This window comes from Aulostomus chinensis, chromosome 15, assembly GCF_037954235.1.
Source record: "Aulostomus chinensis isolate RoL2024-O1b breed Wild chromosome 15, RoL_Achi_v1.0, whole genome shotgun sequence".
NCBI lineage: Eukaryota > Metazoa > Chordata > Actinopteri > Syngnathiformes > Aulostomidae > Aulostomus > Aulostomus chinensis.
The window spans coordinates 4,848,753-4,864,362 of record NC_141334.1 but is presented as its reverse complement, the minus strand read 5'-3'; the positions used below and the strand labels follow the sequence as shown (position 1 = coordinate 4,864,362).

The 15,610-nt window shown below is 43.8% G+C and overlaps 1 protein-coding gene across 3 annotated transcripts in view; it reads right to left on the bottom strand.

The window, feature by feature from the left end:
• tmem132e (transmembrane protein 132E) overlaps positions 1–15,610 on the bottom strand; it is a 372,909-nt gene that overhangs the window by 122,971 nt on the left and 234,328 nt on the right. The window contains exons 1-2 of one of the 3 annotated variants that reach the window (XM_086225999.1): positions 4,590–5,018; positions 2,944–3,892 (exon numbers count right to left, since the gene is read on the bottom strand). In XM_086225999.1, coding sequence (XP_086082125.1) covers positions 2,944–3,892; positions 4,590–4,668 — 1,028 coding nt within the window. In that variant the 5' untranslated portion in view covers positions 4,669–5,018. Of the gene's footprint in view, positions 1–2,943; positions 3,893–4,589; positions 5,019–15,610 lie in introns of those variants that run through there. The other 2 variants (XM_086226001.1, XM_086226000.1) reach the window with 2 other exon arrangements.

The following is a 15,610-nucleotide window of genomic DNA, read 5'->3' as shown; positions in this document are numbered from 1 at the left end:
ACTTTGTCGCCCCATGCCTTGACAGACAAATTCCCACTGATGCTCTTTTATCTGATTTAATGAAAGTATTTTGTAATCTAGATTTCACATGAAGGCATGCATCAGAGGAGAACACAGTCAGGAAGACACTCAGTGACTTTATGAGAGCAGGCTAACACTTGGTCATGCATTTTACAGAGTGTGTGTGTCTCTGTGTGTGTGAGTGTGGGGGGGATGTTCTAAGGGAATGTAAATGTTGCTCTGACAGTGTGAAGACACATGCTCGGGATTCTTGGGGGGGTTGGGACTTTGATTGTGAATAGCTGGATCTCTAGTCTGGCAACAACACATGCGAAGATCTTAAAATGCATCATAAACAGCGGGATAGTCAGCGGAATTATCTAACCAAGTCGCTGCACATTTTAATTACCCTCATGATCAATTACCCTCCACATGAACTACCACTGCTCATGGGTTCACAATCAGGGTGGGTCAACTTCTTAAAGATGTTTATGCCGATATAATAGCAACTAAGCTCTGACTAACTTCATAGTTGGAGGAAGACGGACTGGAACCTGGTGACTGAGCAGGTGACCAAACCTCCTGACTGTTTGTTTGTTTGGGCATCACCCGGAAAGGTTTTATTGTTGGATAAACTCCTATAACTGCTCCTCTTCTGCAGGGAGACATTGTACTGGCTTAATGAGTTATTGAGGCTTAATAATTATTCTGCAAATCTCTAAATTGAAGTCAGTAAGAGATTCTGTTAAGATTACAATAATATATTAACAGTGTGTTTCATCATTCTTCCTGAGTCAGTGGGTAATATCAGCTTCCTCATGCCTCTATTCTTCTAGCTGCCTTTTTTGCCTGCGAGCAAAGAAAAACTCACTTTCCTCAAGCTTTGTCAAGTGCAAATAATCTTTTATTCTCTAACCTTGAATACTGTGTTAACAAGAGCAGTGAGGAAAGCAATGCAGAACCCGAGGAGCTGAGCAGAACATCGGTGTTCCCTCCGCAGGCGGAGGGTCAAACTCCCGCCATTTAACGTCAGCAAATATTATGTGCCTTACACTGTTGAAGTACAGTTCTACCGTGAGCTAATATTCTAACGACGACAAGTACGCACAGGAGGAAAAGTTAAAGCTGATGAGATGGAGGAGACACTTGAGTCGTCTGTTCAAGACTGTTGCGCTTCACCATCTGTGTAAAAATCCCCTAAGACTGAACGAGGGACGCCCGGCCCACTGGAGACACCGACACTGTCACCACGTCTGTGCTGGTGCGCATGTGACACAGGCGCTGTTTGGGTCTGTGTAAACATGCGGTGCATCATAACAGTGGGTTATTTTTAGGGTGGAATCTCTGAGTAAAAACGGAAGTTGCGGAAGTTTTAGAGAAACCTGACATACTTACATACCAGCTTGGAGAACTGAAAGGTCTCTTATTAACCTTACCAAGAAATCTTACCAGCATATCTGAAAGCTCACACCGCTGTTTATCATTATTAGCATTTTTGTGAAGTGACATATGTGAGGTATGTTGATGGAGGTGTGACAAGTATATATTGAACATTTAACAAAGTAAAGTAGCAATTTTAGAATGCAACAGGGATGAGAACTTCCTGGAGGTAAGCATCACTATGGATCCCTCCACCAAAACCCCACTGGGATTGTTACAACTGATTTTTGATCTTTACAGGAAACCAGAAAAGAGAGCTGAGCACACAAACGTTACACATGTTGCTCAGCGAGATATCCTTCAAGACTGAATGTTACTATCATGTTGTTGTTCTTTTTAAATGTTAATGCAGTAGTAAGAAGTTAACGTTTGGCTACAAACAACCTGTGTCACCGCTGCCGGCTATGTGCTCTGGCCAGATGATACTGAATATCTGCGTCCCATTAGCAAACGCCATTTTTAAGGCACGCTAAAAGCTTAGAAATTTACTAGTTAAGTACTGCCGTCTTTTATGCCGTACAGTAAAACGTTCAAATATCTTACGCTAATGTATTCCAGGCACTTCCATAAAAATAGCAGTCATGGTAGATTCATTTTGTTATCTATTGCAGTAAAACTGCACGAGTGAGATGGAGCCCAGCGGACTGAAGCAGCTGATTTCAACATGTGATCCACAACTTTCACCTGGTCAAACACTTTCATACGTAATCCGATCTGAGGCTGCAGTTCACAGCACTTGATCATACGGTTCTGTCCCGAGAGGAAAAAAGAGACCTCTGAATCAAAGGCAGAACCTTACAGAGCCGCTAAGCTTTAGCCAGGTACCTGACTCTAATTATTGCTGGCACATCACTTGGCTCGGTGATGGAGAAATTAATAAGAGGGTTGAAATACGTGATTATGTGCTCATTTGGCTCTTTAGACCTAAAAATGAACATAAATGGCATGGCAATGCATGTGCTTGAAAGCCCAAGACAGAGGATGTCGCATGGAATGGGATTACATAATCATGGCCACACTTACATGCACACCATGATCTCACGATATTACAAATGTGCAGCAATTAATTCTGCGGCCACGTGAAAACCTTTATCTAATTATACTGCTCTGAGTGACGCTTATTATGAGGACTCTACAGAGGACATCCACTGTGATAATTGTTCCATTAACACAAGGCTATTTGGACACATAAATCCTATATGCTTTATAAGCTTGTCCACCGGGGAATTCACAAGATGCATGCGTTTGCACCGAGCAGCATTGTTTACATGCACTGTTACTGTCTAAACCCTTGACATATTGCAGATGATTATGTGTGGATATAATTATGAGGAAGGGTATGAAGGTGTAGGAAATGACAGGGAAATAATCTGCTCATCAATAATTCTTGTGTGAATGATTGCACGGATGCATTCTTAGAAAGAGTGTCTGATGCGCATGTGAAGAGATTGTTTTGATGTTTCTACAGGAACAGAAACACACTGAAGATGGCGTTTAACTTACTTGAGGGTGAACTGCTCTACAGTGGAGTTGGGCATCAAGAAGAGGGAGATTTTCAGGGTCTCTCCAGGTTTAAGGGGCTTCTCAGGCAACCTGAGGAACATGTTCTTGTCGAGCTGCTTGTCCACCAGCAGCTGCTCCTGACTGGCCTGATACAGGCTGATGCTGCCGATGCGCAGCAGAGGGTGCTGTGACAGAGGCTCCCCCCTGGAACCCCCTCCACCTCTGTGACCCTCACTGCACTCACCCTCCACATTAGGCTCGTGCAGCGTGTAGTAGAGCTCAGCCTGGAGGGTCTCACTGGTTAACCCATCCAAGAGCCCGTCACCGGAGCCTTTCCTCCGACCCAGTGGGGCCACATTGGTGTTAAACCAGGATGGGGGCAAATCCAGCTGGGCCAAACACTGCGCCAGGTTGCCTTTCATGCGGCAGGAGGTTTTGATTTCACGGACATCTCTGAAGGCGTGCAGACGGACGCACGGCAGCTTATCCTGAGCCTTGAAGTCATCCCAGTCTCGGCCAGCAATATAGAAAAACACCTGGACTGTAGGGTTGTTGGAGAAAACCCGTGCCTGCACAATGAAGGCCCGCACCTTCCAGTTGACTGTCAGCTGGCCGGGAATATCCAGAGGACTAGCTGGCTGCAGCAACTCCTTAGACAGAGCCTGGTCACGGGCAAAAGGCCCAAAGCTTATGTTGATAGCAGGGAGGTCTTTTGTCTGGAAAACCACAAAACTCTCCGAGCGCTGCAGCGGATGTCCGATGCTGGGGCTACTGCTGCTGCCAACAGTTTGTCCTGTATTTTGAGCCTCCCTCAAAAAGAAAGCCAGTTGTGCATTGGACATTTTGAAGTTGGCGGGAAGGTACACGCTGGGTGGCGAAGGGCTGGCTGTGACCGCTGAGGAACTGAGGAGGGCATCGGAACTGGTCGGGGAGATTTTCCCTGCAAGAGCTGTGAAAAGAGGAAGCAGAGGAGAAGAGTTAAAAAACTTCTAGTTTGGCTTTTCTTTTCCTACTTTCCCCTTTTTAATTCATTTCCATTCAGTTATCAGCACAATGCGATATATAGACATTTGACAACCAGGTGGCGCGCAGCAAGTTGTACTTTCAGCTCCATTTTGGAATTTTCAGTAAATTATACGGATGTATCGTATCACAATATATCACAAGGAGCCGCCCAAGGTGCCGCCCAGCCCTCATTGAAAGAGGAGGCAAAGTTTTCATCAATGAAATGAATGAAAGAATGAATGAGGCGGAAGCAGGAAATCGCAGAGGTCTGCTGCTCTCAGTTAAACAAGGAGATGTAAATCCTAGAAACTCAACAAACGCTAATCACACAATGCAGAATTCAACAACACATTTCAAATATCCAGAACAAAAGAAATGTTCTCATCACTTCCCAGCACGTGATAACACATTCAAGCAGTGTTTGGCTCTTCATCAACTGGAACTGGAACACTTGTAACGTTCAAAAGATGCAACAAAAATCACAAAATGTTTATCATTTAAGTAGCTTAAATAAGAAACTTTGCACAGTGTGTGCATGCTCCACTGCTCATCTTGAGAGAAACGAGTCAAGGTAGTGAAGTTACAATGAACTAAAACTAGAGCAAAATCATCACATGGTAAATTCAATAAATGAGACATACTTATCAAAATTACCCAGAGCTGAGCACACAAACATAATTGCCAGTCCCCATCGTCCAAATCATAGTTTAAAAGTCCCATATTCCAAATGGTTTTGTCATTGAAATCGCATCCCTTTAAACAGAAAAAAAACAGCCTTTTTAGAATTCCCTCAAAAGGAAAGCCTCTTGTTACTCAGCAGGCGCTCCACAGAAGTTTCAAAAAAATCTTTGTCATGTGTTGCAAAAGTAGAATAAATGAGGGTGGAAAAAAAGAAAACATCAATATGCTCCGGCAGTTCTCCACTTGGCCATGTTCTAGAAGCTGTCTACAAAGGTTCCAGCGAGCTTCTTGAACTTGTGCTTGTCTAATTCCCCGTGGCTCGGTTAAAGAGTGGCTCAGCCCCACACAGCGGCTCCTACCATCCCAGACTGAGCGTGGCTCCGGGACACACTGTGATAGACAGGCAGAGCCTCCTCCCGGTTGGTGGGCTGTACGGGTGCTATAGACAAAGCAGTTGACGCCGCCCCATCTTGCCACACCTAGTCTCTAGTCTATAATCACGGTTTTTGCTCCGAGTCAGAGCTAAGACACCCTCAGAGGACTCGACTTACACCACACACACACACAAACACACACACACACACACACACACACACACACACACAAATGCTCGGAGGTGAAACACTCTCCGGCTCGATTCATCCTCTCCCTCTGGACGTGTTCAGGCAAACTCTAATGTGTGTGTGCATACAAGTGTGTGTATAAGAGCTGGGTGTGTGTGGGTGTGTGTGTGTGAGATGGGGCGGGGGATGGATGTATTGCTCGAACGCCTCCAGGCAGAAAGAGTAAGAGAGGGAGAAGAGGAGAGAGAGGGATTAGGTAAAGATTATTGATGAATTAGCCCAGCTCTCCTTCCTTTCTCCTCCTCCTCCTCCCCCATTTCGTCTGCTTGAGCCCCATGAGAAATCCATGAGAATGAGGGGATGTCAGCCGGAGGGGGAGGGGTATCTGGACTGCCTCCCTGCTTTACTCACATGTGCTTGGAATTCCCATAATAAAAGAGAGAGGGGATTCGTGGATGTGTGTGTGTGTGTGTGTGTGTGTGTGTGGCCCCGTAAACTGAATGGCTAAGCGTGGGGGCAACAAAAGATGAAGCCACAGCCAGAGAAACATCCCGCACTTACAAATGAGCAGTCGTAGCCATAGAGAAAACTAAAGGAACTCTAATGATGAGGAAAGCTACTCAGAGGCTCTCCAGCCTTTATCGACAAAAAGCTCTCCATCTCGCAGGAATGTGTTGGTGTGTGTTTGGGAAGGGGAGCTGCCTCAATCCACGACAGAAGTGACAGATATTCACAGAAATCCACAAAGGGTCCCACACGCTTCACTCTCCAGAGTCCAAACAGAGAAATCTTGCACCAAGATTGTATATTTCCACATGACAACATTATGGGGACCGTGCTACCAATCCTCCACCCATGAAAGCAGAGAATATGGGTCATAAGGATATATTCCTTCTGCCAGTGTTAATAGTAAAGAGGCGTGTTTTTGTCCGACACTGTTTAAAGCTCTATATGATTTTACTGCTGTGTTTAAAATGTAAGTAGGTACCAGAGCACCACTTTGCTTGATCTATCAGGCCATGTCTTGAGGCAGCAGTAGCCTGGAGCTCAGAGAGACCTTGAGTCCTCAACCCTGCTGGGACTTTTAAAGGTGCGCATGGAACGTTTTCAGCTGGCTCCGCAATTACTGTTGAGTCGGCCTTGAACAAGGCATTTAAAGGAATTCATCTCCACATGTAGCCCCCCCCCCCCCGCCCAAATATGACTAGTTTTCTTCTGTTATTGTTATGGAAATTTGGGTTTTTTTTCAAGCAGTTTTGGTGGCGATGAGTGCTTCTCTCTCCTGCAGCTGTTTATTTAAACTGTCTGCAGGGCCACACAAGGAAACTTAAGGTTAACAAAAAATCCAAATAGCTTCAATTTGATGTCATTTGAGTGTGTGGAAAATAATAAAAGCACAGTGTTTGAATTGCTGCATTGTCAGATCGTGGAGTCACATTTCAGGGATGTGAAGCAATTACCCGTGAGTTGCCGAGTTATCTTTGTTTGATACATTATAGTGCTGGTACCTCAAAGGTCTTTTTGAAGTGAATCCTCTGACAGTTAAGACGCAGTGCGTCACCGTTCAGATTACCAGGATGTGCAAAATAATCTGGTTGTCAGATCAACAGGGTTCAGCCGGAACTGGACGGAGGTGCAGTCTGATTGGACCAAACCTGTTCCCAGCTCTGGCGAAAGACACTTGAGCATTCAAACATTCTGATTTGTCATGCATTTCCTTCATGACTTCTTCTGCCAGAAACACCTTGTAGGTGCAGACTGAACCTATCCACACAGATATATGGTCTAAATCTCAAACTTTTGATTGTAAGTTACATAATGTTGACAAAAATCTCCATGAGCACGGTGTGCTTCCTCAGAACGGGTCAAAGGCTGCCACTAGAGGACTGTCTGTTGCTGGAATAATGAATATATTCAGTAAATCCTGCCAAAAGCACAAGGTTTGTTGCTTCTGGCAAACCCCGGAGGGGTTTACAGGAATATTGACAGCCACACTTTCATGTTTTGCCTGAAGGTCACCTAACTACTGCACTGAAGTCTCCAGACCTCTTTGAATGCAATGAAACTGTACGATGGCAGTGTGCATGGCATGCTATCAAAACAAATCGTTGCCCCTTGCACTCAACCCTGAGGCCTGGGGCTGTCATTTGAGAGGGTGATTATAGCCTACGATGCATCAGGGTGCTTTTGTCTCATTTCATTCTAGCAACATCACTGGGTGGGTGGGTGGGTTTGAAGGGGAGTGTATGGACACAGATGGGCTTCCAGTGTGAAACCTGATCGCCTTCCTCTTCCACTTGATGTCCTATTAGACCTCGGGCCAAATTGAATTGAATTCTCTTCCTGTTGCGCTCCCATTACGTGGAACATCTGTTCTGTGTGTGTATGTGTGGTTGGGGGAATGAGTGGGCGTCTAGATTAAGCTTTCTATTCATCAGAATACTTTGTCTCAAGTCAATTAATGAAAGTATATATCCGGCTAAGGCGGAGCGACTCCTCTTGTGGAATTATGTCAATAAAAGTTTGCAAAGACAAACGCTTCAGATGAGAGAAACGTTAATGGTTCCAACCACATTACTGCTGATTTAGAGGGGGAAACTTAATAGTCAATCTACTTATTGGAAATTCTCGTGTTCTCAAACAAGATTAAGTTTGAAACACATCCAAGACATCTTTTTTTTTTTTTTTTCCCTCAGAAGTTAATTCACAAATCCTTGTTTGTAATAAATGTGACATTCTCACAATGAGCAGGTGGGTAAAACTCAGAGGGTCTGATCTCTGAATGAACTCTGTCACTGGTGCGCCACAATACCCGCAATTACCGCGAACGTATCGGTAGGTCTTCCTTTTCAGATTTAAACCTTTTATACTTATTAAGATAATGTGATTTTTTTTTCGTTTAACAACCCTATTGAATGGAGACACACTACAACTTTGTTTTTTTTTTGTGTTTGTTTTTTTTAATTTGCTTGACATCACTACAGAAGACTGAGCCATTTAAATAAAAACAACTTCCTTTCAGCCTCACTGTTTCCAACCTTCAAAAACTAATGATATAAAAGGAGATTAATGTGTCTTCTGTGGGCCGGTGTTGTGCTCATCGTGACAGGATTTATTGTTTTGGATAACAACCTCCAAATGCCGACTGTGCTCCCCCAAAGCCCCGCTGATGTTAGCCTGAGCCTCCGTCTGCCTCTACTCTCTACATCCTACAGCCTCATAATCCCCTCGTGTTCGCCGGTCAAGTCTTTAACATGCATCCTGACTGATGTGGTCCACAAGCTAACATTCTGTTAGCGACTGGGCTAACTACTCAATCACAGGCAACAGCGTCAAATCTGGAACTGGAACAAACCGGTTTGCCATCAGTTCAAAAACCTGAGGGCGTTGGAGGTTCAAGCAAAGGGTCATACTGCTGTTACTTTCTGTATTTTTGATATGTTTAGCCTTGGTTTCACGTTGCCATCTTGTAAGGGGCACAAAAATGACAGGGCAATGTAGCGTCGTCATTGTCACAAAACTGGGCTCATCATGAACAGAGGGAAAACTGACCAACACATGAAATGTGTTCACCCAAATATTGAATATTCTATCTCCTTGTACTACCAAGACTCATTTAGACCTTTCTTCTGGTTGTTTTTCTTCTTCTGTTGTGCTATTTTATTGATTCATCTCTGTGTAATTGGATCCAAATTTCAAAACCAGCCAAAATAAATGTTTTCAAGGCTGGAAACGGACGACACAAAGAACAAAGTCCACCTGTTTCAATCGGACAGACTTTTGGCTCTTAATGCGAGCAGTTGTTCGACGCATCCTATATGCCTGCTAATATAAGCGCAGTCTACAGTGTACACAGATTTATAAAGCCAAAGTATACATGACTATCTTTCTTCTTCCACAGACATAAATGTGTGTGCCTCAAACATCCAAGCCAATTTATTTTGCCTGGAAACCAGCTCTGCGGATGCTCGCGTTCATCTGTGCCACAGCCAACACTGCATTATTTTGTTTTCTCCCTCGTCTTCTTTTCAGCTCCAGCAGAATCATCATGGGAAAAGATCTCAGCCTCATCCAGGTTAAAACAAGAACACTTAAAGTCAGAGACAATGCACACGGTTATTTTCATACCATCGGTCACTCGAGACTGGTGGAGACTCTTATTAACACCACGTATGATTGGATCACTCAGGACTAATGTCACTGTCAGCTCAGACCAGGGCCAAACAATCCACTCTTCCACAAACATCTTCGATTTTCTTATTGGAGACGTTCGAATTTAGGAGGCTCTGTAAGTAGCTGTTTGGCTAATATTTAATCTCTAAAAGCCCCCACAGCCAAAATGCTTTTCTCTTCTGGATAAATGCAAAATTTAACTGTTTGTCTTTCCGTCCGCACAAAAGATGCCCAACATTAAAGCCAGCTGCCAAGTCAAGGGGAAATATAAAGAGGGGATGCTACAAAGGGGGCAGACATTTGATCTTGAGAAAGAGAAGTGCATAAATGTCTCTTCAAGTAAAAGGTCAGGGGAACTTGTTGAGAAGGTTTAGAGAGAGATGGAGCGTTCTTACAGCCTTACTAATGTTCCAGCGCCGAGGGTTCCCCTATTGATTTTTATCTTACCCTTCATTCCCTCCCATCTTTGACTCAGTAACCACCTCGCCACCACCGCATTTGAAATGAACTCATAAAATTCAATTCACTCGCTTCGAAGCGCTCCGCATTGGCGTGAGGTGTGACACGAAACTGAGCCGACATTCATTTCCTCGTCAACTTTTCATCTGTGGCCCATCATATGTAAAAACATACTTCAAACCTAAAATGGCTCATGAAACATTCAATTAGCTGTGGATGGGACACAGGGACAGAATTAGGTCTTGCATTTGTAAAGTAGATTTTCATCTCAATCCGACCTGGATTACCTTTACAAAACAGTTGGATTATCTCAATTACACAAATGGCGTCTGGCTTTTACTCAATGTGATTTTTTTCTTCTTCTAGATTTTATCAACAACAACAACAACAAAAAGACTAAAAAGGAATAACAGTCAAATTGAAGCCTGAGATAGAACTAAATAATCATCAGTTACCCAAAAACGGATCACCACAAAGAAATGAAGGCCGATTTTCATGGTAATCAGCTGGAGCTGCTGCACTGCTCCGGGCCGCGCCATCTCAGTTTTTTTTTAGTAAAAAAAAAAGTGTATTTACTGCATTTCTAAAGCTCGTCTCTACCTTCTTCCCACTGCAGACAAAAGCCATATATTATCGAGTGTTAGAGGGGTTTGGACCTGAGAGGCTCTATTCAACAGGAGCAATAAGAGTCCTGTTTCTTGCTCAAGGACACTTCAACACAAGGACACTTCTCCGAAGGAGGTAGGGATGGAACCAGCTACCCTCCAGAGCCATGCTGCAACAACAAACCCCCCCCCCCCACACACACATACACACACACACATAAAAAGACTGAAATTTCATAGAAATGTGCAAAAAAAAGTGTTTAAATAATCAAAATCGTTGTAGCAGAGGCACCAGAGCAACACTGTGGGCTTTCGGCTACACGTTTGAGCAGATAAAAAATTGCATCAATGATCATCTCGTTAAAATAATCATTTTACATGCAGAGTAGCTGATCATGTCTGTGAGAAAGTACTGGCAGTGTAAACAGCAGGAGGAAAGCTGATTATCCTGCTTAAACTCTCCACGGAAAACTCCTCAGAGCACACAACTGGGCCGCAGCTGCACCCAGCACAGACGGCGTAGCTCCGCCGACGAGCCGGCCCGTGACGGCGCTGGAGTGCACGAGAGTACACCAGTCACTCTGCTGGTTACTTATCATGTGTTGTGCTATGTTGCATGTGCGTGTCCTGAGGTGTGTGTACACATCTGACATACTTTCATCAGATTGAACAAATCTGATGTGAATGAGTGTGTGAGTAATCACATCATGAGCAATGTTACAATGAAGCAGAAAGACAAATACAATGACCAGTTAATGTGCGCTGTCTGGATCTACCAGAAGCAACTCAGATGGGATGGAGGGAAGCAAATAAGGCCAGCCTGAATTCTCTTTGATGGGTTTTCCTCACATTTTATTCTCATCCATCAAAGTCAGGCATGAGCGTTTGTAGGTTTGATCTCACACCGCAGCTATTTAAAGTTTAAAAACTGTGTCCTGACAGCGGTGTCGCTGGGAGTTCACAGTGTCAAACACGATTTCAACGTGTCTCCAGGAAAGTTGTTTCACAGACGAGGAAATGTCCCGTGTTACATGAGGATTGACGTCCTGTCTTCCGACTGCAAAACAAATTCCAATGACAACAGAGAATGTGTGCTACCGCATTCCACTCCCCTCAACATCCACCAGTGTTTATCCTTGAATTACGACGATAAATCTGGAACTGATCAGCAGCAATCTCTGGAAAAAAAACAAAAAAAAAGATCCACAGTGTGAGAAAGACTGACATGGTGTGGTTTAACGTAGTCACGGAAGACCGTAAAAACAACAACAACAACAACAACCTTGGTTTTAAGAGCAAATCCCATCATAAATCCTATGATGTATGGAAATATAATACGTGGCGTATCCCTGATGCATTCACAAGCAGTGCTTATCCAGCTAATTGGCATTTTGCTTCCCTTTAGGATGATCTGTATGTAAGGTGAGGAGCAGGAATGGCAGAGCTACACGTGGCGATACCAGTGCAACAGAAGAAAATATGCTCTCTAAAAAGGAGGGATTATGCACGAGATCAAACGATACACTAACTTAGCTGGAATGTGTTTCCAAAGATATTTGGTGCCAGCGTGTCGATATGGCAAGAGGAAGAATCCTGATGTTGGCACTTTGTCTCGCTCCTACTGGTAATCGATGTATCTGATGAAACAATGTACGATATCTCACAAAACGTTTCCATCCAACAAAAGCTGAGCAACACGAGGGATCCGTGCGGCTGTACAAGCTCCTGCAGTGAGACGCTAAACGCAGGACTTTCCTCCTCAAAGGAAAATGAAATATTTTAAGATCGATGCTGCTTTGATTCAAGACCGGTCGGGTTGAGGAACAGATAAGATCTGTTTAGGGCTGGGGAAGATCGTTTTTACAAAAATAAGTAAAAATGGATACAAATGTCCAAAAAGGTTTCTGCAACAGTTCCTCAGAACCTCAGAACTTCAGCTCTGGCTGGCCTGAAAGGCTGGTGAGTCCATATTTCCTGCACACAGCTCAAAATTTGCTTTCTACATTCAATCGTGTGTCCCTGTGGACGTGAAACCTCAAAACAGAAGGACGTGATTTCGAATATTTTTTCTGCAAAAGCCTCCCTTTGCAATTTAAGCTGATAAGAGTTGTGTATTTCCAATTAAATTAATAGCTCGGCTTTAATGACACATGATTTGCAGATGAAAAAAGAGCCAAGAAATAAGGAGTGTGACACTATTATGGAAAACTGGAGCATTCCATCATCGATCCCTTATACGCAGCCATGAAAGCATCTTTAATTTATCTTATCAGTCACTTCATCAGGAGCAGGGAGGCTGTTTGGATGAAGCAACAACAAAGACGTGTTAAATGTGATGGACCTCTGATGGCAGAAGGACCAACTATTTATCATTTATTCACGTCTCTCGGGTGGAACTCGTCCATTAACGTGCAGCGAGTGTCCGAACTCTTTGACGGGACATAAAAACACCATCACCTCTGGTTGTTTGATCAGGACAGCTAGCCTGCGCTACGAGAGGCTGTGAGAGTCGCGGACGCATCCACACAGCTCTCAGTCAGCAAAGACATCCTTCCCAATTAACCAGAAGAGTTTGAGATGAATAAATAGGAACACAACTGCCATTTCGCCGAACTTTAACCTTTACAACCAGGCCACACCAGCGTGAGCTCCTTCAGCAAAATGAAAACCGCCTTTTTAACCCTTTTATTCATATTAATTTATTTCTTATTAATTTTTTTTTTCTTCCTCCGGAAAAACAAAATTTGACACTCATTAACATAAGCGCGTTTCATCTGGTCTCATCATCCATCTTCAACGATCTCACCAACTTTTCCGACGTCAGAGACATTCATTAGTTACAGCAGCAAGCAAAAGCAGTGCGCTCCCGAGTCTTTGGCTCTTCACCCCGGCCCGCCAGCGCAAATGTATTCATTTTGAAGGAGGTGGGATGTGTGGCAGCTCCAGGCTTTGATCAATGCTTCAGCAGCTTCAGGATGCAGCTGTGTGTCTCTGCCCCACTGGTACTGCTGCCCTGTCCCGGTAAACCGCTGGAATCCCACCTGACGTTGCGCAGCTCTGGATGCAGCCACCTCTCAGCTTTCCAGTCGAATTATTTCCCACTGTTGTGTCCTGCTTTACATTAGGAAACAGCAGTGAGACGCATGCCAGATGTCGATTTCTACATGAGAATCTACGCAATTTTTATTTCAGCAAAAGCCAAAAGTAAAGATTCAAAAAATCATGGAAAGCTTTCACTGATTCCAGAACACATTTCAAATCAGAGGAGTTCAATAAAGGCAGCTTTAACTTTGACCTTCGATTCACCAGCAGGTATCAGAGCGCTGAACTTCTGAGAGTACAGCGCGACGAGGTGCCCTGCAACTGTTATTATTGTTATTACAGCTAAAGCCCTGAAGTGCGAGCCGTCAGAGTGAGCAGCCTCCACCGGGGCCCCGGCTTTCTGTTTCACTGCTGCCAAGCGGAGCCTTGTCGGCACAGCCACTGCATGTGTTAGTAGTGTATTGATGAAAGCATGCAGATGCCCCGTGGCAGCATGATCTGCTCTTCAATACCATCTGAGGCTGACGTAATCTATAGGGCTGGAGACAACACGGGTTCCCATGGGGGAGACTATGTGTGAGGTAAGCTGAGCCGGTGCGATGTTGTACAGCAGCTGCAACAGTAGGACTCTCCAAACAAAAGAAACGTTCAAAAAGAATGTGATGCAAAACATTAGATAGCTGTTTTTGTTTGTTTGTTTTGTTTTGATTCATCGGCTAAGGGTTTCGTTGATTCTGAGGAGTTTTCATCTACATCCTTGTTCTTACTGGTGCAGTTTGAGTCATCAAAATGGGATAAATGGTGGTGGAGATTGTCAGAGCGACGCAGACGTACTGAAAGAGATTTCTTGCACTTATAATTAGATTGATTTGACTCTCATATTGCTTGTTACACTCATTTTTTATCCTTTAATTCCACTTTTCTCCAGCTGCGTTGCATATTTTGTCTGATGCAGCGATCTAACTTCCCTGTGGCGATTAATAAAGCTTCAGCTTATCTTATAGTAGAGCGTTATATTCTAAAATGGTGACATCAAATTCAATGAACGGGTCCAGGCCTGAAATAAGCCATCCATCCATGATCCTAAAAAAAAAGAAAAAAAAAAAGCACAAGGCCCTAAATTATTGGAATGAAAGAAACGATATCAACTTACATCCATAAAAATGAGAAAGCGTTTCGCATTACACTCAATTTACTTCCATTTTATGCCATCGTTTTGTCCAAGCTGTCGATGGCTTCGCCCCGAGGGGTGCAAGGACAACGCTGATGCATGCGGTCCACTGAGATAAGAGAGGTCTCCCTTTATTTGGAACATTGTGGATAAGATCAAGCTCATGTCACACAGAGTTGTTTTAAAAAGCACTATTTTCCCTCCCTGGCCAAGCCTGCTGTCCTGGCTTTAATTGTAATCACACTGAGTCTAATCATTGTCACATTCAGCTGATTTGTAGGTTATCTATTGGCAGTCTTTCATTGGATTTGACCAGATTCAGCAGCACAGCTCTAATTGCACCCCGTTGGGAATCATAAAGCGCGGCCCAACATTGTAACAGGATACAACAATTGACAAAGCTACTTTTTATGACCGTATATGTTTTCAGCCTCCTGGTGTTAGCCATTAACATGTCCTGGCAAGATTCAATGCAAGTTTAGTTATTGGAAAAGAGGGTAGGAAACTCCAAAGACAGTATACAGGTGGGACTTCCGGGAGGGAGGGAGGGGCAGCCCATGCCCACTATAAGCATGCTGCTGGAGGATGACGCTGGGGAGACGGTTCTAAATGACTTGAACTGTTCTTATTCCAATTTCTGCAAACTTGTCATAACACAAGTAATATTATAACGTTTCACTGTACCACGCAAAACATGTCAACTAATACGACTCCGAGATTTTCTTAGTTGCTTTGAAGTCGAGTTTGGTCATCCTGCAGTTTGAGAGAAATAATTTAAACATCCCCTGAATCATTAACACTAACAATTCTGTTTTAGAATTATTTTCCAAGTTGTTAATTAGCTATGGAGGACGGTTCAGACAGTCTGACTTCCACACAGCTACCAATTAACAAGTTTTTCTCCAAACAAACAAAGAAAAATACCAAAACCTCAGAGAAAACAAATACCCACCACATCGCGGAGACCT